General features: G+C 43.8%; 1 protein-coding gene and 1 non-coding gene across 2 annotated transcripts in view; one reads left to right on the top strand and one right to left on the bottom strand.

Annotated features, from left to right (window-relative positions):
* Nucleotides 1–1,651: 1,651 nt before the first annotated feature.
* LOC123465623 (transmembrane epididymal protein 1A-like) overlaps nucleotides 1,652–24,944 on the bottom strand; it is a 44,757-nt gene continuing 21,464 nt past the window's right edge. The window contains 3 exon segments of the mRNA XM_045165189.1: nucleotides 1,652–1,758; nucleotides 5,350–5,465; nucleotides 8,839–8,984. Of these exon segments, the coding sequence (XP_045021124.1) occupies nucleotides 1,652–1,758; nucleotides 5,350–5,465; nucleotides 8,839–8,984 (369 nt within the window).
* Nucleotides 23,609–23,739, top strand: LOC112587438. The gene has a single exon (XR_003111934.1). It is a non-coding gene; the product is annotated as a small nucleolar RNA SNORA31 (small nucleolar RNA).

Genomic DNA, 24,944 nt, shown 5'->3' with positions numbered 1-24,944 from the left:
TTAAGTACATACTTTGTGGTTGGAAACATTAGAGGCCAAAATGCCACATGAAACGAAGACGTTTTCAGGTTGGCAGCCAAGGAAGGCTGTAGTTGGAAATCTCACTGAATGCCACCTAAAGAGGCACCATGCAAGAGAACTCTGAGGAAAGGAGTTAAAGAGAAAGGAGGGGAGCAGAGGGAAGACGATGGGGGTAGTACCTGGTCGACTCATCCTGGAAGGGTGGGTTCCAGAGACTGGAGGACCAAAGATGCCTGATTCTTCCCAAGTAGCTGGAATCAGACCAGCTTCAGCGTCTTCCAGAGAAGTGGGAAGCCTGCCTTGTGTGTGTGTGTGTGGGGGGCGGTTGGTGGGGAGGCCCAGCACCTCTCATTCTGACCACCCCACTAGGTCCCAGGAGGTCTAAATCCCATTTACTTCCAGGGCTCACCCCCTCCCCCAAGACAAACATAACTGCACCTGCTGGCTGATGCCTGAAATTCCTTTAGCAGATGTTTTCCCTTCCACAACTGGAAGACGGGAGTTTTAAAATGCAAATGACTGGTTAAGATATTAGGTCACCTGCTAAAGTAGAACTACCAGTCAACAAGTAAATGGTTAGCGTCATATCCTGTTACTTTTTGACAAGGAAAGAGTTAGAAAAAAGGTAGACTGAAAGGGAGGAGGTAAGGAAATAGGGATTTTTGCAGCCCAGCCTGCAGGCAGACAAGGGCTGGGCTATTTACCTTCAATAGCTCTGGGGAGGAATAGTCGCTGTGTGGAGAGGAATTCTGTCCTGCACATCTGTGTGTTCTCCCAGCTTAGTGGGAACTTGGCCACTCAGACATATGATTCACATCAACTGTGTTTTTCATAAGTTTTAGGGTTTTCTTTTTTTTTTTTTTTTTAGCAAGATTGATGTCATTATGAAGGAACTTTTTCTCATAGGTTCCAACGGAGGTACCACTTAAAATGGCACCAGGGAAGGCCTTCAGAAGTAGCTTTTAAATTCTCCCTTCTCTCTTTCAGACTGAGAGGAATGAGAGGACTTCCTGACAGGAACAGAAAGAAGAAGGGTTTTATTTTTATCTGATCATAGATGTAATGATTCTTCAAGAGTGATTCTACATTCTTCAAAATGTAGCATTCTATTTTGGCAAACAGGACAGTATAAAATGAAGGAAATTCAATGTTAATTACTTAATAAAATAAAAATGTCAACTCAGAAAAAGTCCTCATTTACCTTTGATTTTTTCCCTTAAATTTTTTTTCTGCACATGAATAGACCATGATTTCCTTGAACACTTCAGATGGTATTTCTAGTGAACGATCTTTTTTTTTTTTAATTACAAAAATAATATTTGCACGAAGTAGAAAATTTGGTTAGAGAAAAAACCCAGGATAAATTCTTTGCAAAGAAAACAAAGTTTTTTGAAGTATTTGCTTCCTTCTGCGGGTTTTGTTGAGTTTACCCTGTGTTTACTGTATTAAATCCCATTTTTCTTTACTTGGCCCCATTTTCACACATCTCCTGAGCTTTTGCGGTGGATGGTCGGGAGCTTGAAGAGAGACAGTGCCTGTTTTTGCCATATCTGGGTACAGCCAGAGACTGGGGCCAAGGGATCATCTGAATGCTTTCTCTTTGGGGTAAAGTCGGTCCTCTGGTCTGGCTTTAGCTAGAAAACGGGCCGGGCAGGTACTTGGCGCCTCGGATGAGGAAGGAATGCATTTGGACGCCTACAGTGGCGCAAGTCGGGGACAGCAGGAGCCGCGAGGGCGCTGGAATGGGGAGTGAGAGGGAGGCAGGGATGCGCCACCGGCGGGCTGGGCGGGGCGGGGCCGCTCCCCGGGGTCAGTCAAAGGCGGCTCCAAAGCTGAACTGAGTTCTCCCTGCGTAACTGTGGTCACCTTAATAGTTTGCAACGTTTGTATTCACTTTGGTTGCCAAGAAGACTCAGCTGAGCGGATTCAGGCTTAGTAGGTGACATTTTATGAGGAAAAGAGAAGCAGTTGAGAGGGCGGGGTGGGGATGCGGTAGGAGGGACCTGGGGAGCCAGAACAGCCCGCTTTGCTAGTAACCCTTCTGGTCGCTTGACCCCCATCACCAACTTGCTTTGGGAAACTTCACAGTAGAGCTGCATTGAACTAACAGCACCTTAGTGTCGTGGTGTGAAACCAAGGCCTGACTCTTTTTGATGATGTGATCCTGGGCAAGTCACTTGACGTATCTGAGCCTAAGTTTCCTGCAAAATGGTGAAATAATGGTTAGCTGCATGATTGTTATAAGGACTATAGAGAAGGTCTGTAAGGTGCTTGGCACAGAGCTGGCACTCAATGACTTCGCTGTAATTGGATCTGATGGGTGTGAGAGTCATTAAGAGGGTGGAAAATGCTAGGCATGCCCATGAAAGGATGAGGTTATGTTCTGGTAGAGGAAACTGAACACTCACGTCTCCACTGTGTGATGGGATGAAAATGACGACTGTGGGCATGACCACAGCCCTTCCACTGTCAGAGTCCTTCACAGCCAACCTCATCCTCCCTTTTCTTTCCCAGCCCAGAGGAAGCATTCTTTCTTGGTGGGAGTGAGGCTAAGCCCATCTACCTAATCAAGTGGTGAGAGAGTCGGGGCAGGTGTAAAAGTGAGCGTGGAGGATTGTGCAGAAGTGTATGTGGGGTGAGAGGGAAGTGGGCACCAGAGTGAAGAGATTCTAACATGTTGCTGTGGGCTGTGTTTATGGGTTTCCTTTAATATTTTTCAAGATAGGAATAAAGATGGAATTCTTTTTTTGTGGTAAAATATATATAACATGGACTTCCTAGGTGGCGCTAGTGGTAAAGAATCTACCTGCCAATGCAGGAGATGCAGGGTCATCCCTAGATCGGGAAGATTCTCTGGAGAAGGAAATGGCAACCCATTCCAGTATCCTTGCCTGGGAAATCCCAGAGGAGCTGGCAGGCTACAGTCCGTAGCGTCTCAAAGTGTTGGACGTGACTGAAGCGACTTAGCACGCATGCACATATAAAATAAATTTTACCATTTTAACCATTTTTAAGTATACAATTCAATGGCATTAAGGATATGCACCATGTTGTGCAACCATCATCACAGAACTTTTTCAAGATCCCAAACAGAAACTCTGCACCCATTAAACAAAAACTCCTGAACACCCCCAGCCCCTGGTAACCTTTATTTTGCTTTTTGTCTCTATGAATTTGTCTATTCTAGGTACATTATAGAAGTGGAATCATACAATATTTGCCCCCGTGTCAGTCTTATTTCACTTAACATAATGTTTTCAAGGTTCATCCATGTAGCAGCATGAATCAGAATTTCATTCCTTTTTAAGATTAATATTCCATTGTATGCATTGTTATAGTCTACATTTTGTTTATTCATTTACCTGATGATGGGTATTTGGGTTGTTTCTACTTTTTGGCTATTGTGGATTGTGCTGCTATCAACATCGGTGTACAGGTATCTGGCTGAGTTGCTGCTTTCAATCTTTGGGCATTTATCTAGAAATGGAATTGCCATATTTGACGGTTATATGATGATTCTAGTGTTTAACTTTGGAATGCCACTTTAAGTGCCTCTTTGTTCTTATTTTGTTTCTCAAATCCTCTCTCTCTGTTATAAGCCCCTCCCCTTCTTTATTTATGACATTTTGTTGTTGTTGTTGGAGCAACTGGATTTCTTGTCTTTAGAGAATGATTCACATTTTAGATTTATGTATTCCGTCCTTGCAGTGCTATTATTTTGCTCCTCCATCCCTGTATTTCCTGTAAACTGAAAGTTAAATATAGAGTCTTGATGAGATTCTGGATCATTTTCCGCAGGAACATTTCATAGAGGTGCTTTATATTTCCCATTTGATCATATCAGGAGGCACAGATTCTATTTCTTCAATATAAATATACTCTGACAAATAGTGTATCTTAAAGGTTATATATGGAATCTAGAAAAATGGTACTGATGAACCAATTTGCAGGGCAGGAATAGAGATGCAGACATAGAGAACAGATTTTTGGATATACAGGGGAAGGAGAGGGTGGGATGATTTGAGAGAGTAGCATTGAAACATATACTTTACCATATGTGGAATAGAGATGATTGAGATGATTGTGTGCTGTGTGCCAAGTCGCTTCAGTCAAGTCCAACTCTTTGTGACCCTATGTCTCCTCTGTCCATGGAATTCTCCAGGCAAGAGTACTGGAGTGGGCTAGTGGTAGAGAACCTTCACTACCAATGCAGGAGACGTGGGTTTGATCCCTGGGTTGGGAAGATCCCCTGGAGGAGGAAATGGCAACCCACTCCAGTATTTTTGACTGGTGAACCCCATGTACAAAGGAGCCTGGTGGGTTACAGTCCATGGGGTTGCAAAGAGTTGGACTCCACTGGGCGACTGAGCACTCAGATAAAACAGATAACTAGTGGGAAGTTCCATATAACACAGGAATCTCAACCTGGTCCTCTGTGACAACCTAGAGGGGTGGGATGGAGCGGAGATGGGAGAGAGGTGCAAGAGGGAGGGGACATACATATACTTATGACTGATTCATGTTGTATGGCAGAAACCAGCACAATATTTTAAAGCTTTATCCTCCAATTAAAAATAAATAAAAAATACTCCGAGAAGGAACAAGCCAGGCATCTGGTTTATTAGAACTAGAGTTCTTAGAGCCACATTTCATAGGAAAGGAGTGGGGTTAGGATGTAATGGTCAGCAGCTGCAGCACTCCTTCATAGCATCCCTGGAAAGTGTCCCCTCTCCCGCCCCTTTAACCTCAGATCTTTTCATTCTAGGAGGAGGTGATTTTGGAGTATTCAGGAGCTGCCTCCCAGGCACCTTGATCTCACTACTGCCTCTGACCCTCACACTGTGGTGTGGAGTCTGGCCCACTTCCTCTTTCAGGGTGATTACTTTTCTGGGTTTCAGGTGCCGCTAGTGTTATGAGTCTCCTTTGGACCTTCTCACCGTCCACCCAACTGGTATTACCTCTGTCTTTACACGTGTGAACCTCAAACGTGATTAGAGTTCAAGTTATTTTCCATTGGTACAGAACACTACTTTAATGTCTCCAAATGTTTTGTGACAGCTTCAGTGGCATAAGAGTACCTGCAGAGTGGTGTCATTCAACTCCACAGGCCAAAATATGTGTGTTTGTGTGTCTAAGGTCAATAACAACAATCCCTGAGTGTCAAGATTCTTACTGAAAAACACTTATTTTTCTTTACAATTTCTGCTACATCAGGTATTTAGTACTTATATAATAAAAGTAAAATTAATATAATGTGAGGAAAAATTTTAAAGCATATAAAAAGCAAAACTAAAATAATCTGTCACCTCAATACCGAGAAATACCTACAATGAAGTTTTTGGTACAACCACCGAGACTTTTTCTTGTGCTTATGGATACACATGATTGGGGTCATCTTGCTTTTCTGGTCACATGTAGCAGAAATCATCCTCAGGAACACTAACCTAAAAGGGAGAAATGTGTTTGGAGGTGCATGGCCTTTTGAGGCTGGAGCTGGGCACTGCTCTCTGCTCTGAACAGCTCTGTGGTCAGTGGACTTCTGGATGGCTCACCATACTTGCTCTGGGGGCCTCCTCCCCCAGCCCTCACCCCTGGTGCATGCAGATGTCCAGGGGAGAGCGTCTACCACCTTGTTGGCTACCTCTTTCCTCAGGGCTGATGTATGGTTCAAGATCAGTTACTCTTCTCTGGGCAGAGCTGTGAACATGAGGGGAGGAATTCTTATTTCCCTGGCATTAAAAAAAATTTTTTTTAAATGAAGTATAGCTGATTTTTAATGTTGTGTTCATTTCTTTCCCAGCATTTCTAAAGTCCTCTATACCTAGGATGGGAAAGAAGTAGATCGAGTTGAGTCAAGAAGTGCAGAGAAGGACAAAGCTCTGTCACACGGACACAGCACTCTTGCATTTGGCAGCTCCTGATCAGAGCCGTCCCTCTTTGCTCAAGCGGCTTTGATCTGGGATTCTGTCACTCGTTTCTAAATGAGACTGACCAGTATCTCTGATCGTGGCTCACCCGCTACAGTTCCCCGTTTTGGACACTGGTCTTTGCTGCCTTTCCAAGTACAAAGTGGTCTGTACTGTTGGGGCTGGGGGTTTGGATTATAGATCCTCAGTCTCAGCTGTGTTCAGAGATTCCCTGGCTGTGATCGAGCCCCACATCCCTGGAGAGGGGATTTGGCCAGAGAATGGAGTCACACAGGAGAACTGTGGCTGCCTGGGTCCCACCTGTGTGGGGGTGTGGGTAGGTAGTTTGCCAGAGGAATTCCCAGACAGAGAGAACCATTGTGAGCCAGGCAGGCACCCTGAGGCATTTCCTAAGGGCCAAAGTATGCTTGTGCAATGATCCATTCTTTTGTGGGCAGCAGTGGTACTGGCGCTACTGAGAACTTGGTTTCTGTCGCTCTGCAAACGCAAGGACTGCCTTTTACTGTGGGCTCCTCCCATCTGTCTCCTCCTCTGGACCCTCGGGTTTCTTTCCTGGCTCCTCCTCCCCATCCTCTGCTCTAATTAATCAACGCCCTGCCCAGTGGAGACCTTGCCCTCCAGGTCACCGTCTGGTATGGAGACCTGACGTGCATGAACTCCAGTGACACTGAGCTGGGAGTGATGAGAACGATGCCTGAGTCCAGCAGAGACCTGGCAACAGACATGCTCCCAGCTGGGGTGGCAGAGCGGACCTCACAGAGGAGGTGGTATTTGAGCCCGGCTGTGGAGGATCCCTAAGATGTACATGATGCCCTAGGAGGGAAGACCCCAGGTCCTAGGGTGGGGGATTTCAAAGTGAGAGTGTGGGTTCAATGGAATGGGAGAAGGAGTATGAGGTGTGGGGGGATGAGGTTGGACAGAGCCCGGAGAAGTTCTTGGATATCATATGTATCTGTACCGAACAGCCAAGGGCCCCCAAAGTTCAGGGTTGAGAGGATGGCTCGGAAGTAAACTGTGTCCCTGGGCCAGTATAGTCCTTAGATGTGGGCAAGCAGGACTCTGCCCCAGGCAGGGCCTCAGAAGTCTCAGTGCTTCTGACCGCCCGCCTGTGAGTATTCGGAAAACCCACTTGGATGTCTGGGATGGGCTGGGCCGGGTGCCCAGAGCCTAAACTGGTCTTGTGAGGGTTATGGGCTCTAGAAGCCTGTTCCTCAAAATTTTCTGAGTCCCACTTGGATGACTGAGAGCCGGGCTACCCTCCCGGCAGAGCCTGTAGCCAGTCCCAGGACCCACGCGGGCCCTGGGCCCTGGCCCTCCCCTCCGCTGACTCTCTGCTCTGGGTATCGGGTGAACCAGATGCCCTGAGGAGATCTGGAACTCCTACCAATGGTGCCGTCCTGGGGCTTGTGCTGGGACCCCACTTCCTGGAGGGCCGCCTGTGAGTGGATTGCTCCTGCTGGCCGGCACTGTATGTTTGTGTGGGATCACATGAGTTTGAGTCACCCAGGACTCAGGACCAACTCAAGGCTCTGGGCTGCTGCCAGCCCTGGAGCCTGCCTGTGTGTGTCCACGGTCTGGCCTGGCGGGGCTCTAACCACGGGCTGCCCTGGGGCCACAGCGCCCGAGACGGGCGGGGGTGGCAGCGAGTATTCCCTGTGCCCCCTCCTCACCCTGATGGGGGTCTCTAGACCCCTGTGGGGCATTCTCTGTGGTGGCCCACCCATCTCCTCCCAGGGCTTTCAGACCTGCTTAGCCACAAGGGACCTTTCCCCTGGGGGTCCGCACTTGCTGTGAGGTGATGGGGGACATGAACGAGACTGTTCCTTTTGCTCTGGCCGTGGGCATCTTCACCTTTCCTTCCATGGAGTGTGGAAGGCAGGGCTGTGGCCAACAGGGAAAGAGGTCACATTCTAAAAATACCACAATTATGGCCTAAAGCGTTCCAGAGGGGTCATGGTTGGAAGATGTGCTGTTCTATGTTCACACTGTAAAGTCCCCAGTGGCAAATTTAACATAATAGAAAAATAAATAATTGCTTTCCTGCCACCTCCCCAATACTTTGAGTAAGACTTGCATTTGTGATCATTATCAAGGAACCACCTTACAAGCTTTGAGAGAGTCACCAGAAGCCAACACTCAGGGCCGCACTGCAGATGATGCAGTGATGGAGCTGACATTAAATAAATAATATTAGAGAACCAGAGAGGCAGGGCGGTCTCTACTGTTTCAGTATAAACAGGTTCTGAAAAGCCACAGCACTCTGAGTAAACGGTAGCCTTGCTACCCTTTCCTCCCTGTGAGATTTATGAAGTTAGCTAAGAATGACAACCTTGGCCATAAACAGTGTGAAGAGATGGTTCCTGTATATTACAGAGAGTCTTCAGTGCTCTGACTGGACAATAAAGAAATACTGAAGTATCTCTTCAATCCATTGGTGTGGCTCCGGTGGGCCCATGAATTTTTGCAGTACATTATCAAATCAAATGGTTGATGTTGATGGGGCTCCACCAAAAATATTTGCCCGAGGTCTGCATTCCTGAGGGGAGGTCCTGCCATGGGCAGCGCTTGAAAGATTTCAGGCCCCAACCCCTCACCCCTTTGGACAGCACCATCCATCCTGGTCTTGAGGGAATGGACACTCCCCTCCCTTGGGACCAAGGCCTGCATCCTAGGCCTGAGAGCCTGCCTGGCCCTATGCACTGGGTGGACCCAGGAGACAAGGGACGTGTGATGATGGCATAAGAGACCTGGAGCAGGGGAGGAAAAGGTCACAGGCCAGGAGGAGGAAGTTCGTAACAGAAGGCACATGGGTCTGTCTCTTTTGGGACCAGGTGAACAGAAGCCAGTCCTCCTCTGAACGCCTCCCTCTCTCACCCTCTGTGGGGGTCACCGGGTCCGGCCAGTTTGCTGCAAGCTGTGTGGCAGGATGGGCTGGGCGGGGCAGGGCTGCTTCACAGGGACTGTGGCTCTCAGGATCTTTGGCGTGTTCTTCTTGGGCTGCTTGGACTCCTTCAGGTGGCCCTTCCAGTGTCGTGGCTGGGGGTGAGAACCCTGGCTGCTGGTGTTGGGGGAGCAGACAGATGAGGAGGCTGCGGATGGGTCATTGCTCAGTATTCAAATGTAACCCTGCATCTGACCCCATTTTCAGTGTGGGGCCCTGCCCTCACTCTGCTGGCATGCCAGTCCAGGGACACTCAATTTTACCCTTTCATATAAAAATGCCTTTGGTGTCGGAATAAGGGGAAGCAGGAGATGGGGTGGGGCAGGAAGCGATCTTTAGTTCTCCTGCTCTTGACTCCACCTTCACCGGCATTCTTCCCCTCTCTCCACTTTCACAGGGACCTGGTGGCCCTGATTTGTGAGCCATTGGGCAGCTCTGGGGTATAAAAAGGATTTTTTCTTTACTGCCCCACAGCTCAGGACTGAACTTGCTTGGTTCTGCTTCATTGGTTACCATTTGTCTAATTGCTTTCCAGCTTCCAAAATGTTGCTTTGGACATGTCTCCTGTTCTCTCTTTCCTTATGGGTTTTAATATTAAAAACATTAAAAAAAAAAAAGAATTTCAGAAAGCAGTGGAGATGAATACGTGGGCCCACTCCACTGCCATTAAGCTACCAGAGTGATTCTTTTTTTTTTTTTTTTTCTCCCTAGAGTGATTCTTCTAACATCTAAATGTGATATCTCCCTTCTGTTCAAAAACACTTCCATGGCTCCTGATTGGCAGCAGGGTAAGAAATAGAAATTGAGTACATGGTGTTTTTAAGGCTCTGCCCCAAGTCAGGGTTTACTCCTTTCATGGACCAGACTGCACTTGATTCTATTAATTTTAATGAAACAATTTTAGGATACATAGAGAAAGAAAGAGTTAAAACTTCACTTTTGGTTCTCTGTTCAATGCCAATTCTAAAACAGTACTTGGCAGTTACTTGCATAACTTTTTCTTGGGGAAACTTTAATTGCTGAGTGGTACTGAGTCCTGAGCTGACTGGGCTTGGGGGTCAGTGATGGTAGAGTGGTGTGTGTGTGTGTGTGTGTGTGTGTGTGTGTGTGTTCACACCTGCGGCCTGCAGCCCTTAGTTGGTGCGGGGAATTTCCGGTTTATGTTGCCAGCAATGAGAAGGCAAACTTTTTTTTTTGGTATTCTTTCCAGGGCATAAATTGCAGCTGGTGATAAAATTTGTTCAATCCACCTCACTCTTAAATCACATCAGACCACACAAATGCTGAGCCTACCTTATCCTATTAGACCTACACCAAAGGGCCAGACTTTCCTCTAGATGGCTTGAGAGTTATAACTCCACAGGTGAGTTGGCAGGATCGTCTAAAAGACGACAATCTCCCTTTGGATGCTGGTGCTCAAAGACAGTATCAATTTATTTACCTATTACCTTATCAAAGAAAAATACCATCATAAATGTGGCTTCAACAGAGTATAGGACCCCATGGTGACTTTGCTAAACATCTCTTTAAAAAGGCAATAAAGACTCTCCTCCCTCTTCCTCAAAACAAGGCTGCATGATCTGGCCAACCAAGACGCTGTTCTCTTGCTCTCTGTGTATCTCTGCTCTATCAGCACCTGTTTCACCAACACCCTACTCTTACCACAGAGAATCCTGCATACTTGCCCCTGCCCCAGTGAATGATCAAAACATCTCCACCAGCTTATCAAAGGAGTGGTGAGAGGTGTGCCCTTCTCCTGGTTTCCCTGGTAACTGATGGGTCAACCTGATGATCAGTTTCCCCATAACTGGTAACCTTTGCCTGCTCTTGGGAGTGAAGCTACCATATCAAGCCTTCCATCAGCTGCACACGGCAGAGTGTTGCTCCAGACCTTGCTTTAAACAAGTAAGCTCCCCATCCACTAGACCGCTGATGTTTTTGTCTCTGACTCCAGGCTCTTTCTTTGGTCTTGAAACTGGGCAAGCACAGAGCTCACAGGCCTGGCAGTGCAGCCCAGCAAAGACACATCGGTTTTCCTGTTCAACCACATAGAACTACCCATGCTATCCAGGCAAGGGCCTACTTTCTTTTTCATTACTTAGTTATTATTTTTAAAAATTAGAGTATAATTGCCTTACAATATTGGTTTCTGCTGTACAACATTAACCAGCTATATGTATACAACTGTATATTCCTCTTGAGCCCCGCTCCCACTGCTCCCCCCAACCCCATCCTTACCTCTAGGTCATCACAGAGCACTGAGCTGAGTTCCCTGTGCCATACAGCATCTTCCCCCCAGCTATTTTACACATGGTGGTGTATTTTTGTCAATCTTACTCTCTCAGTTTGTCCTGCCCTCTCCTTCCTCGCTGTGTCTACAAGTCTGTTCTCTGCATCTCTATTCCTGCCCTGCAAATAGGTTAGTTCATCAGGTTCTACTTTATTTTACATGAGGTTTTGTTCAGTCTTTTCCCCTCTGTCTGGAATACCTACTCTGATTTTTTTCTATTCCTGCTAGGTTGGCCTACTTGTTGCTTTCTAACACTTTTGTCATCTCACCTCAGAGCCTTGGCACTGGCTATTTATCTGCCTGGACTGTTCCTCCCCCATGTCTCCATGTGGCTTGCCCCTCATTTCATTGTCTCCACTAAAATCCTACCTCTTGGTCATCATTGTAACACCCTCCACCCAAAGACCACCAAGAACCTACCTGCAGTGGAGTCAGTTAGGTTTATTGCTCATTGCAGTAGAGGAGAACACACGCCATGGGGAGCTGCCAGGTCTCAGTACTGGGTGGGGGAGGGCATCAGAAAGGCCTTCCAAGGTTGGGGCTTGTTTCTATCTAGATCCATCTTGGTCACAGAGTGGCCTTGTCTGAAGTTGATGTTCTGTGGGATTGTTTATATTCTGCAGGAGAGTGCCAGAGTCCAGCTGTGAATGCTGGGCCAAGACCTGGATGGCTGTAATTGCTGTTCTCTTTAACATCATGGAATCCCCAGCACACAGGAGATGGTGGAGGAGAGGGTGGCAGACAGTGAAAGAAAATTTGTTGAACAAATGGATGAAGTTTGTCCTTGGCACATTCTTACTCCACATTCAAGGAACCTCTCTTCTGGAAAGTGTACCTGGTGGCCCTAGGCTGGCCCTGATCTGAGCCTCTCCTGTGCACTGCTCCTCTCCTTACAGCAGTCATCTGAGTCCAGCTGAGAGGGTCTGCAGTCAGGCTTCCCACCCTGTTGTGAACTCCTTGAGGGCAGGGGTTGCCTTCCCCTTAGGACCTCAGTGCAAGCACAGAGCAGGTGCCTCATAAGTCACTGACTGACCAGCTGAAAGCCCAGGTTGACTGCACTTGAGTTGAAGGCGTGAGTTGCACACTTTGGCAGTGTGTGTTCTGAGACTATAGTCTGCAGGCCACTGGATGGGAAATAGTTAAATAGGAGCCACCGGGGCACCAGCAGTGTGCACACAGAGGGTGTGTTTGTGAATTTGTGATTCTCAAAAACAGCTTTAGACTGGAGGACTTTGGCCCTCCTGTGGGGCCTCTGCTGTAACTCCCTCTGGGTTTGGTTCTTCCTCAAAAAAATCCTCCCATCTCGGCTACCCAAGACCCAGAAGAGGCTGACTGAAGCCTATAGGTCCCAGAAACAGGATAGGAAGGGGCTATGAGAGCCTACGGCTACTGCTGCTAAGTCGCTTTAGTCGCGTCCAACTCTGTGCGACCCCATAGACGGCAGCCCACCAGGCTTCCCATCCCTGGATTCTCCAGGCAAGAACACTGGAGTGGGTTGCCATTTCCTTCTCCAATGCATGAAAGTGAAAGGGAAGTCGCTCAGTCGTGTCTGACTCTAGCGACCCCATGGACTGCAGCTTACCAGGCTCCTCCGTCCATGGGATTTTCTAGGCAAAAGTACTGGAGTGGGGTGCCATCATGTCTAAAACAGGGACCATGTACATGGGAGATGGAGTTATCTGATTATCTGGTTCTATTCTCCTTTGTTGTTGCTGTTCAGTTTCTAAGTCATGTCTGACTCTGAGACACCATGGACTACAGCACTCCAGGCTTCCCTATCCCTCACTATCTCCTGGAGTTTGCTCAAACTCATGTCCATTGAGCTGGTGATGTTAATCTATCTTATCCTCTGCTGCCCCTTTCTCCTTTTGCCTTCCATCTTTCCCAGCATCAGAGTCTTTTCTAACGAGCTGGCTCTTCGCATCAAGTGGCCAAAATATTGGAACTTCAGCTTCAGCATCAGTCCTTCCAATAAATATTCAGGGTTGATTTCCTTTAGGATTGACTGGTTTGATCTCCTTGAAGTTCAAGGGACTTTCAAAAGCTTTCTCCAGCACCATAGTTTGAAAGCATCAATTCTTTGGCTTCAGCCTTCTTTTTGGTCCAGCTCTCACATCCATACTTCGACTATATGGGCTTTTGTTGGCAAAGTGATGTCTCTGCTTTTTAGTACATTGCCTGGGTTTGTCATAGGTTTTCTTTCAAGGAGCAAGTGTCTTTTAATTTCATGGCTGCAGTCACTGTCTGCAGTGATTTTGGAGCCCAAGAAAAGAAAATCTGTTATTGTTTCCACTTTTTCCCCATCTATTTGCCATGAAATGATGGGACCAGATGCCATGATCTTCATTTTTTGAATGTTGAGTTTTAAGCTTTTTCCACTCTCTTTTACCCTCATCAAGAGGCTTTTTAGTTTCTCTTCAGTTTCTGTCTTTAGAGTGGTATCACCTGCATATCTGAGGTTGTTGATATTTCTCCCACCAATCTTGATTCCAGCCTATAGTTCACCCAGCTTGGCATTTCACATGATGTACTCTGCATATAAGTTAAATAAGCAGGGTGATAATGTTCAGCCTTCTCGTACTCCTTTCCCAGTTTTGAACAAGGTGGGACTAGTGGTAAAGAATCCATTCTCATAGCAACTCACTAAAGTAAGAAAGTCTTACCATTATTTATAGATGAAGAAGCAGTGGCACAGAGGTTTGGTAACCTATCCAGAGACACACAACTAGTGAGTGACAGAGGTGGGATTCAGACTCATGTCTGTCTAATCTCCAAACCCATGTTCTGGACACCTGCATAGACTGTCTTCCCACAGGCCTTTGTGTGGTCTCAATGAAGGTGGGGGTGCTCTGACATTTGAATTAAGGAACCCATTCAAATAGCTCTCTGGACCAAGAAGTCCCTAGAAGCAAGGTTCTGATGCTCAGAAGTGCCAGGCAGGAAGTAGCTGCTGTCACAGAACTGGTACAGGTTGGGTGGACTAGGTCTGGCAAAGCAGAAGAGACAGCAGAGAGGACTCCATCCTGAGGCCTGGTGAGACCTTCAGGCTGCCTGTGCCATCTCCACAGGCCCTAGGTCAGCCAGGATTGGATGTGCATGAAAGTGAAAGTGAAATTGAAAGTCGCTCAGTTGTGTCCGACTCTTTGCGACAAAACCTTAACTCTGGTGGGCATTTCCTTGTCTGTGGGTGCTTCAGCTTCCTCTTGTGGCCACTATGGTCCCAGGCCCCCTTCCTGCTGTTATGCTCAGGCCTTGTTCTATTCTGAGAGAGGATTGGGTGCTACACTAAGATCATGGCATATGGTCCCATCACTTCATGGCAAATAGATGGAGAAACAGTGGAAACAGTGTCAGACTTTATTTTTTGGGGCTCCAAAATCACTGCAGATGGTGATTGCAGTCATGAAATTAAAAGATGCTTACTCCTTGGAAGGAAAGTTATGACCAACCTAGATAGCATATTCAAAAGCAGAGACATTACTTTGCCAACAAAGGTCTATCTAGTCAATGCTATGGTTTTCCCAGTGGTCATGTATGGATACGAAAGTTGGACCGTGAAGAAAGCTGAGTGCCGAAGAATTGATGGTTTTGAACTGTGGTGTTGAAGACTCTTGAGAGTCCCTTGGACTGCAAGGAGATCCAACCAGTCCATTCTAAAGGAGATCAGTCCTGGGTGTTCATTGTAAGGACTGATGCTAAAGCTGAAGCTCCAATACTTTGGCCACCTCATGTGAAGGGTTGACTCGGAAAAGACTCTGATGCTGGGAGGGATTGGGGGCAGGAGAAGAAGGGGACGACAGAGGATGAGATGGCTGGATGACATCACTGACTCGATGGACATGAGTTTGGGTGAACTCTGGGAGTTGGTGATGGACAGGGAGGCCTGGCGTGCTGCAATTCATGGAGTTGCAAAGAGTCAGACACAACAGAGCGACTAAACTGAACTGAACTGAACTGAAGGCCTTTTCTGCCTGTGGCCTCCCCTTTCAAAGAACAGCTCACAGTATTCCTAGCAAAACCCATGTATAAAAGCCTGCTGAAGTTTTAAAAAATGATCTCCTTTCACATTTAATAAAAGGAAACATGGGTCTTCTCTATAGGTATGGCAACCACACAATTCTGTTCCCAACTTCTAGCTGAGATGGCATAGTGAGTTCATGCTGTGGCCTATGCCCTCTGTTCCAAATACAGAGCAATAATAAATAAAATAGAGAAAATGATAAACAAAAGGACATAGTTGGGCCCTAAACCAAGATAGATATCTTTGTGCACCAGAAATGCAATGTGATGAGTAGGGCTGAGGGCCTGGTGGCCTCGGGGTCTAAAAGCAGCAGTAGCTGCCAAAGGCTTAGCTCCTGGTTACAAGTTCTGTGTAGGACAGGGGACAACAGCCAGGCTCCTTGAAGCCAGGGGTGGGGTGAAGCTCCCTCTGCTTGTGAAAAGAAGCAAGGAAAAAAATAAAGCCAATTGTCCATGTACAGCCTGGGGCTTAAAATGTGGAAAGATGAAGACAGACTCTTGGCTAGGAGCTGAGCCAAGCCACCCTCTGGCTACATGCCTGGGTCTATGATATCCTCATACCACAGCAGAGTGGGGGCCCTAAAGTGCTATTCTAGAACTTGGTTTTCAACTGGGACTGAGGGTCCCAGCTCAGGACGGAGACAAAGTGAAAAATAGATATTAAGACAAAATTTTAGAAATTCTCCAACTCACTGAGATTCAAATCAAAATACAAGAAAAATACTTAATGGTAAGAAAAACAGTCACAGAATCAATATTTGGAATTTGAATTTATTCCAAATTAATTTTCTGAAAATCTTGTAAAGAATTAAAAATAGTGTTTTGAATGCCTAAAGAGGCAAATTAAAGTTTAACATTAACAAGAAATGATTGGAGGCAGATAGAAATGAAATGAGAACAAGGAGATACAAAAAGAATTAATTAGAGCTCTTGGAAACAAAAACTTTGATCATTAAAAAATGTAGTAGACAGAATAAATGTAGACTAGATACAAAGAGAGAATTAGTGAATTAGAAGACATTACTTAGGAATTAACACTAATATAGTACATGGTGACAAAGATTAAAAAATGTGAGAGCAGTTATGAGATGTGAAGGATAGATTGTATGAAGGACAATGTATGTCCAATAAGAGTTTTGGAAGAAAAAAGTGAATAGAGCCACAGTGAAGTAATAAATGAGGGAGTAGTAGCAGAGAATATTTGGGGAGAAATTGCAGACTATCAGATGCAAAGAGAAAAAGACCTTATAGTAGACCCAAAAAGAGAGTATTTACAAAGGAACTTCTGGCCTCAGCAAAAGCCAAGACCAGAGATGGTGGAGTAGAAGCTTCAAAGTCCAACTGGACTTTTATACCAAGTTAACTTGCAGTTAAAATGAAAATAAAAAGAGGCATTTCCATATATACTCTCATTGAAAGAATTGTTATCGGATATACTTTGAGAAGATAAGATGAACCCAGAAAGAAACGGAAGGGTACAAGAAACAATGTTAACCAAAGAAAGTGATAAAGATATGTTGATAAAGCTAAATGAGCATTGACTATAAGCAAAATTCTAAAATTCTTATTTTTGTTAAAAGTAATACATATTTTTAAAAGTCGCTTAATTCTCAAAGGTTCTAAAGTTGGTCCCCGATGATCCTTGCCTTTTAGTCATACACTTGTGTTGTAACCCCCACACTGAACAGAGCTGACTTGCGCGACCAGTAGGATGTTGCAGAATGTAATGGAGTAGGACATCTGAGGTTACACGATGAAAGACATTCCAGCTTCCACCGGGTTTCCTCTAGGCTTCCTTCTTCTGGGGGAAGGAGACTGCCATGGGGTGAAGACACTCAAGTGGACCCAAGGAAAGGTCTGTGTGGCAAGGAACTGAGGCTTTGTGCTAATGATCAGCACTGATTGCCAGGCATGCCAGTGGATCACTTTGGAAAGGGGGCCTTCAGTCTTAGCCAAGCTTTCAGATGATTATGGCCCTGGCTGGGGTCTTGACTATGATCTCATGAGAGATTCTCTCATCTCCACCTAGCTAAACTCCTGAATTTCTGACTTACGTATATGAAATGAAGTAACAAACATTTATTGTTATTTTAAATTGATTAGTTTTAGGTGATTTGTTATACAATAGATAATTAATACAGATGTACCTCATTTTATTGCATTTTGCTTTATTATGCTTCACTGACACTGTGTTTTTTTGTTTTTGTTTTTTACAAATCAAAGGTTTGTGGCAATCCTGCATTGAAAAGTCTATCAGCGCCATTTTTCCCAGCAGCATTTGCTCGTTTTGTGTCTTTCTGTCACATTTTGGTTATTCTAGCAATATTTTAAGTTTTTTTTCATTATTAAGATGTCTGTCATGGTGATCTGTGATCAGTGATCTTTGATGTTACTATTGCTAAAAATTACAACTTCTTGAAGTTTCAGATGATAATATTTTTTGTGATCAAGTATTTTAAATTATGGATACATTATTTTTTATATATAGCGCCACTGCATGCTTAATAGACTACAGTATAGTGTAAGCATAACTTTTATATGTACTAGGAAACCAGAAATTCATGTGACTTGCTTTATTGCAATGTTTGTACTCCTGAGGTAGTCTGGAACCAAACCTGCACTATCTCCAAGGTACACCTATATAATTTAAACGAAAATTTGCAGCCCCTTGTTCCCTCTTACTCCATCCCAGTTCCCATCCACTAAAGGCAAACACTTTCAACTCCCTTTAGCTAGTGTGTTCTTGTTATTTGCCTCCATATTTTTACATGCCTTGTTTATATTTTTCTTATTTTTCATTAAGTATTATATATTGATTTCCTGTTTTGGAAAATGATGCTATTTTTCTCCTTCCCAAATTCTCCAGCACTTCCTTTTCAAAGTAATTATATCATATTTTCTAGTTATTCAGTGCTAATATTAGTATTACCACGTCAGTACTATTCACAGCAAACTTTGAATTGTGAGATGACTACATTTCCTTTCTTCTATCACTTTCTGTTTTCTCTGGTGATAAAAATGGTCTATCTTTTTTTGTTTGATTAGATTTCCATTCCTAGGAGTGACTCATTCTCAATATGTCTGAATGTGTTAGGTAATCTATTAATTTCATATTTTTCTTGGGGACATCGCCTCCTAGAACCCTTAGTCCCCCTCTTTCTGAACAGGGTGGCGGCACCCAGGCCTACTGTCCAGCTGTCTTCCTGGGACATTCCTTCTCTGTCACCCTGGGGATTCCCTTTGCCTATAGCCTGTGTCTTATATCTTCTTCTTTCTTGATTTATTCCTTCATTTTGGAGTATATTCTCCAGCAGCTTCCTATGCAAGGGTGTGTAACACCTAGGCTCAATATTTTTTTAGCATTTTCACCCCTGAAAATGTATATTCTACCATCACATTTGAATGATAGTTAGGCTGTACAAGTAATTCTGAGTGAGAAATAATTTTCCCTCAGAATTTGAAGGCACTACTCTCTTATATTTTAGCTTCCAGTGTTACTCTTCAGAAGTTCATTGATATTTTGATTCCAGATGCTATATAAGCGTTCTTTCTTCTCCTGGAAAACTCTTGGCCTCTTTTATCCTTATTGTTCTGATATTTAATGATTATATGTTTTGGTGGGATCTTTTTAAAATTATTGTCCTGAGAATGTGGAGATTCTCTTACTCTAGGAAATTCATGTCCTTTATTAGAAGTCTTTCTTAAATTATTTTTTTTGATACTTTTCTCTCTCCGTTTTCTCTTTGTAGATTTTTTTATTATTTGAATGTTGGTCTTTCTGAGTTGATCACTTAAAGGTCTTACTTTTCTCAGCTATTTTTAATCTCTCTTAAGTTCAGATTCCTTGGTTTTATTTCTAAACCTTATTCTAAAATTCCATTTCTCTACTCATATTTTTATTATTCACATATTTCTACTTATCTCTCTGAGGATACTAATTACAGATTTTTAAAGCAATTTTTTTTCCTGTTCTCAAATTGCCTTTATTTCCTGAAAATTCCTTCTTATTCACTTGTTTATTTTTGTTTCTCCACACAGGAAATTCAAATGATTGATGATGTTTGTTTGTTAATATTTAGTATAAAATATAAAAAGCTGTCTGTCAGCTCTGTGTACATCAGTGGGGTTTGGCCAAGGTAGATTTCACTGTTGGACTGTCTAGCTGACCATTTTCTCATGGGTTCACAAATAGGATTCTGAGACTTAGAATGAACAAAAGAATGTAAACACAAGTAACAGTCATGAAATATTAATTGCATATTAGATGAAAAAGGATGTCAGTCAACACCATGCAAACTGTATTCTCTGACCACAAAACTCATAAATTGAAAATTAACAATAAAAATCACATTAAATCTTCCACATGTTTAGAACTGTAAGGAGTCACTCCTAAATAAACAAGTTACAAAAGATATCACAGTGGAAATTACCAACTATTTAGAACGGAATGATAACAAAAATACCATATATCACAACTTGTAGGATGAAGCCAAAACAAATCTGATTTTTCGGGCACTTATTACAAACAAGACAGGATTAAAATTAATTAAACAATCAATACAAAGAGCTAGAAAAAGCATAACAGAGCAAACCCAAGTAAAGTGTTGTTGTTACTGTTCAGTTGCTAAGTTGTGTCTGGCTCTTTGTGATGTCATGGACTGCACTACGCCAGCCTTCCCTGTCCGTCACTATCTCCCAGAGTTTCCTCAAATTCATGTCCATTGTGTCGGTATGCCATCTAACCATCTCATCCTCCGCCACTCCCTTCTCCTTTTGCCTTCAATCTTTCCTAGCATCAGGGTCTTTTCCAATAAGTAAACTCTTTGCATCAGGTATCCAAAATTATTGGAGCTTCAGTTTCAACATCAGTCCTTCCAATGAATATTCAGGGTTGATTTCCTTTAGGATTGACTATTTTCATCTCCTTGCTGTCCAAGGGACTCTGAAGAGTCTTCTCTAGCACCATGGTTCAAAAGCATCAATTCTTTGACACTCACATCTGTCCATGACTACTGGAAAAACCATAGCTTTGGCTATACAGACCTTTGATGGCAAAGTGAAAGTGAAAGTCACTCAGTCATGTCCAGCTGTTTGCAAGCCCATGGACTATAGAGTCTGTGGGATTGTCTAGGCCAGAATACTGGAATGGGTAGCCTTTCCCTTCTCCAGAGGATGTTCGCAACCCAGGAATTGAACCCAGGTCTCCCACATTGCGGGAGCTGAGCCACAAGGGAAGCTGGCAAAGTGAGGTCTCTGCTTTTTAATACACTGTCTAGGTTTGTCATAGCTTTTCTTCTGAAGAGCAAGTGTCTTTTAATTTCATGGCTGCACTCACCATTTGCAGTGATTTTGGAGCCCAAGAAAAGAAAATCTGTCACTGCTTCCACTTTTTCCCCTTCTATTTGTCATGTAATGATGGGACTGGATGCCATGATCTTAGTTCTTCAAATGTTGAATTTTAAGCCAGCTTTTTCATTCTCCTCTTTCACCTTCATCTAGATGTTATTTAGCTCCTCTTTGCTTTCAGCCACTAGGGCAGTATCATCTGCATATCTGAGGTTGTTGATATTTCTCCCAACAATCTTGACTACAGCCTGTGATTCATCCAGCCTGGCATTGTGCATGATGTACTCTGCATATAAAGTAAGTAGGGGAGGAGATTAGTAAAAATAGTGAGGTTAGCAAAGTAGAACACAAAGAAAGAAAATGCAAAAGCAGTTTAGTGAAAAAACACAATACACAAGCTTTTATTTTTTATTTATTTTAAAAATTTATTTTTTATTTACAGTTGTGCTGATTCTTTGTTATTGTACATGGGGTTTATCTAGTTATGGCAAGCGGGGGCTATTCTCTAGTTGTGGTGTGTGGGCTTCTCATTGAGGTGGCATCTCTTGTGGAACACAGGCTCAAGGGTACTCAGACTTCATTAGCTGCAGCTCATGGGCTCCAGTTGGAGAAGGAAATGGCAACCCACTCCAGTGTTCTTGCCTGGAGAATCCCAGGGACAGAGGAGCCTGGTAGGAGGCCGTCTATGGGGTCGCACAGAGTCGGACACGACTGAAGTGACTTAGCAGCAGCAGCAGCAGCATGGGCTCCGGTAGTTGTGGCACACGGGCTTAGTGACTCAAGGCATGTGGAATCCAGGTCAGGGTTTGAACCTGTGTCTCCTGCATTGGCAAGTGGATTCTTAACTACTGGACCACCAGGGAAGTCCACAATACACAAACTTTCAGCAAGATTCATCAAGAAAAAAAAGAAGTCATGAATAAGCAATATTCAGTTCAGTTCAGTTCAGTTGCTCAGTCGTGTCCGACTCTTTGCGACCTCATGAATCGCAGCACGCCAGGCCTCCCTGTCCATCACCAACTCCCGGAGTTCACTCAGACTCACATCCATCGAGTTACTGATGCCATCCAGCCATCTCATCCTCTGTCGTCCCCTTCTCCTCCTGCCCCCAATCCCTCCCAGCATCAGAGTCTTTTCCAATGAGTCAACTCTTCGCATGAGGTGGCCAAAGTACTGGAGTTTCAGCTTTAGCATCATTCCTTCCAAAGAAACCCCAGGGCTGATCTCCTTCAGAATGGACTGGTTGGATCTCCTTGCAGTCCAAGGGACTCTCAAGAGTATTCTCCAGCACCACAGTTCAAAAGCATCAATTCTTCGGCACTCAGCCTTCTTAGAAACAAAAAATAGACACAACTAGAAATAAGGTAGAAATTTAAAACAATATAGTAAGAGAATGATAGAGCAATTTCTGGTCAGTGAAATTAAAAACAGAGAAAATAGATATTTTTCTAAAAATATGAATAATCAGATGACCCAAGAATATACAAAAATTTTTGATTAGCCATTAATAATTGTACAATGAATCAAACATCTCTCTCTTCAAAATACATGAGTTTTAGCAGGAAGGTTTTATTGACCCTTCAAAGAACTACTTCATAGAATTGAACCAGATAATTAATTTTTGAGGCTGGTAATTAATTCTTGATACAAACCAAACAAGATCGGCTCAAGAAAAGAAAATTATAAACCAATCTCACTGGTAGCCATCCTCTAAGATGGCCCCTAGTGATCCTCATCTCCTGATATTCACATCCTTATGTAGATTCCCACAGTGAATTGTGGCTTGTCTGTGTGTTCACTACTAGAGTGCTGCAGAAGCAACAGCATACGTCTGTGGAGGCCAATCCATAAAAGCCACTAGAGCTTCTCTGCCTTACCCTATGGACAGCTCGCTCTAGAGGAAGCCAGTTGCCATGTCATAAACACACTCAAGTATCCCTGTAGAGAGACCCATGTGATGAGGAACTGAGCCTTCTGCCCATAGGGAGCACTAGTTTGCCAGTCATATGAGTGGGTCACCTTAGATGTGTTTCCTCCAGTCATAGTTAAGCCTTTGGATGGCTGTTCTAATTGGCCATCTCATGAGAGACCCTAAGACAAAACCACCCAGCTACATTCCTCACATATTCCTGACCCACAGAAACTAAGATAGAACAGATGCTTATTGCTGTTTTTATTTACTTTTTAATTTTTGGCTATGCTGGGTCTTTGTTGCTATGTGGGCTTTTCTCTAGTTAGTGGAGAGTGGGGGCTCCTCTCTAGTTGTGGTACAAGGGCTTCTCGCTGGGGCGGCTTCTCTTGTTGCAGAGCACAAGCTCTAGGGTGCGGGCTTCAGTATGTGCAGCACGTGGGCTCAGTAGTTGCAGTTCCCAGGCTCTAGAGCACAGGCTCAATAGCTGTGGCACACAGACTTATTTATTCCATGACATGTGGAATCTTCCCAGATCAGGCATCAAACCTGTGTCTCTTGCATTGGTGCGCGAATTCTTTACCACTGAGCCACAGGGAAGTCCTATTGTTTTAATCAATAAGTTTAGGACAATTATTATTGCAGTAGAGAACTGATACACACACTTGAGCTTCTAGATGCAAAAGTTATAAACAAAAATACTAGCAAAATGAAATAAGTGGTGTATAATTAGAGTTTGCACCAGAGTGCGAGAATATTTAGCTTAGAAAAATTTATAAATGTGATTCACCATATCAAAAGATCAAAGGAGAATATGTATGTTCATTTAACAGATTCAGAGAAAACATTTGATAAAATTTTAAATTCATTCATGACAAACCTTACCAGTTTGGGTTAGAAGGAAACTTTTTGAACATAACGAAGGTTACCCATCAATAATCCACAGCAAGCATATATAGCCCAATTTCAGCAGCATTTCTTTTAAACTTAGGAGTAAGACAAGGATGCCTGCTATCATGACTTATTTTCCCCACTGGAGAACCTTGCCAATGCAGGAAAATAAGGGGTTTGAGAATTGGAAAGGAGGAAATTCAGGTGTTCTTCTGGCAGATTATATTTGCCTATATAGGTATTCAAAAGAATTTATACATAAAATTCATCTATCTGACAGGCCTGGAGCTCTTACTGTCTGCTAAGGTTTCCACTATAGATGCAAGAAAAATGTGTCCTTGTGATTTCAGTCTGTCTGATTGTGGCAGCCCAGATTGAATGGGGGAATACAGGGAAAAAATTTTGCAACTCCCAAATAACCTTGTGAACAGTAAAAGCCTGATTAATTAAAAAACAAACAAACCAAACAAAAACAAAAACAAATTTCAGTTCAGTTCAGTTCAGTCACTCAGTCGTGTCCGACTCTTTGCGACCTCATGAATCGCAGCACGCCAGGCCTCCCTGTCCATCACCAACTCCCGGAGTTCACTCAGACTCACATCCATCGAGTCAGTGATGCCATCCAGCCATCTCATCCTCTGTCGTCCCCTTCTCCTCCTGCCCCCAATCCCTCCCAGCATCAGAAGTCTTTTCCAATGAGTCAACTCTTCGCATGAGGTGGCCAAAGTACTGGAGTTACAGCTTTAGCATCATTCCTTCCAAAGAAACCCCAGGGCTGATCTCCTTCAGAATGGACTGGTTGGATCTCCTTGCAGTCCAAGGGACTCTCAAGAGTCTTCTCCAACACCACAGTTCAAAAGCATCAATTCTTCAGCGCCCAGCTTTCTTCACAGTCCAACTCTCACATCCATACATGACCACTGGAAAAACCATAGCCTTGACTAGGACCTTTGTTGGCAAAGTAATGTCTCTGCTTTTCAATATGCTATCTAGGTTGGTCATAACTTTTCTTCCAAGAAGTTAAGTGTCTTTTAATTTCATGGCTGCAGTCACCATCTGCAGTGATTTTGGAGCCCCCAAAAATAAAGTCTGACACTGTTTCCACTGTTTCCCCATCTATTTCCCATGAAGTGATGGGACCAGATGCCACGATCTTCGTTTTCTGAATGTTGAACTTAAAGCCAACTTTTTCACTCTCCAGATAGACTATTAAAGTATTTAATTCAATTCAGCTATATTTCAGGACACAAGGTCAACACAGAAAAAATTACTAGTTTTCCTACTCATCAATCATGACCAGTTAGGAAATGTAATAGGAAAAATAAAGATCTCATTCATAATGGCAAGATAAAATGTGAAGTGCCCAGTGATTAATCTAACAGAAGATAGGAAAAATTTTATGGAGAAGATGACAAAGCATGGTGGGAAGAATACAAAGAAAGATTTGAAAATGAATGAAGAGACATATGTTCATGGATCAGAAGACTCAATGTTCATGCCAGTTTCTCCCAAATCATCTATAAATTTAATTAAACTTCAATGAAAATTGCAATGAAGTTTTTTTGATGGAGTTTGACAAAATGATTTAAAAACTCATAG

The sequence above is a fragment of the Bubalus bubalis genome, chromosome 1 (genome assembly GCF_019923935.1).
Source record: "Bubalus bubalis isolate 160015118507 breed Murrah chromosome 1, NDDB_SH_1, whole genome shotgun sequence".
In the NCBI taxonomy this organism is placed as follows: Eukaryota; Metazoa; Chordata; class Mammalia; order Artiodactyla; family Bovidae; genus Bubalus; species Bubalus bubalis.
Note: the sequence above shows the minus strand (reverse complement) of the source record. Positions and strands in the feature narration are given on the sequence as shown.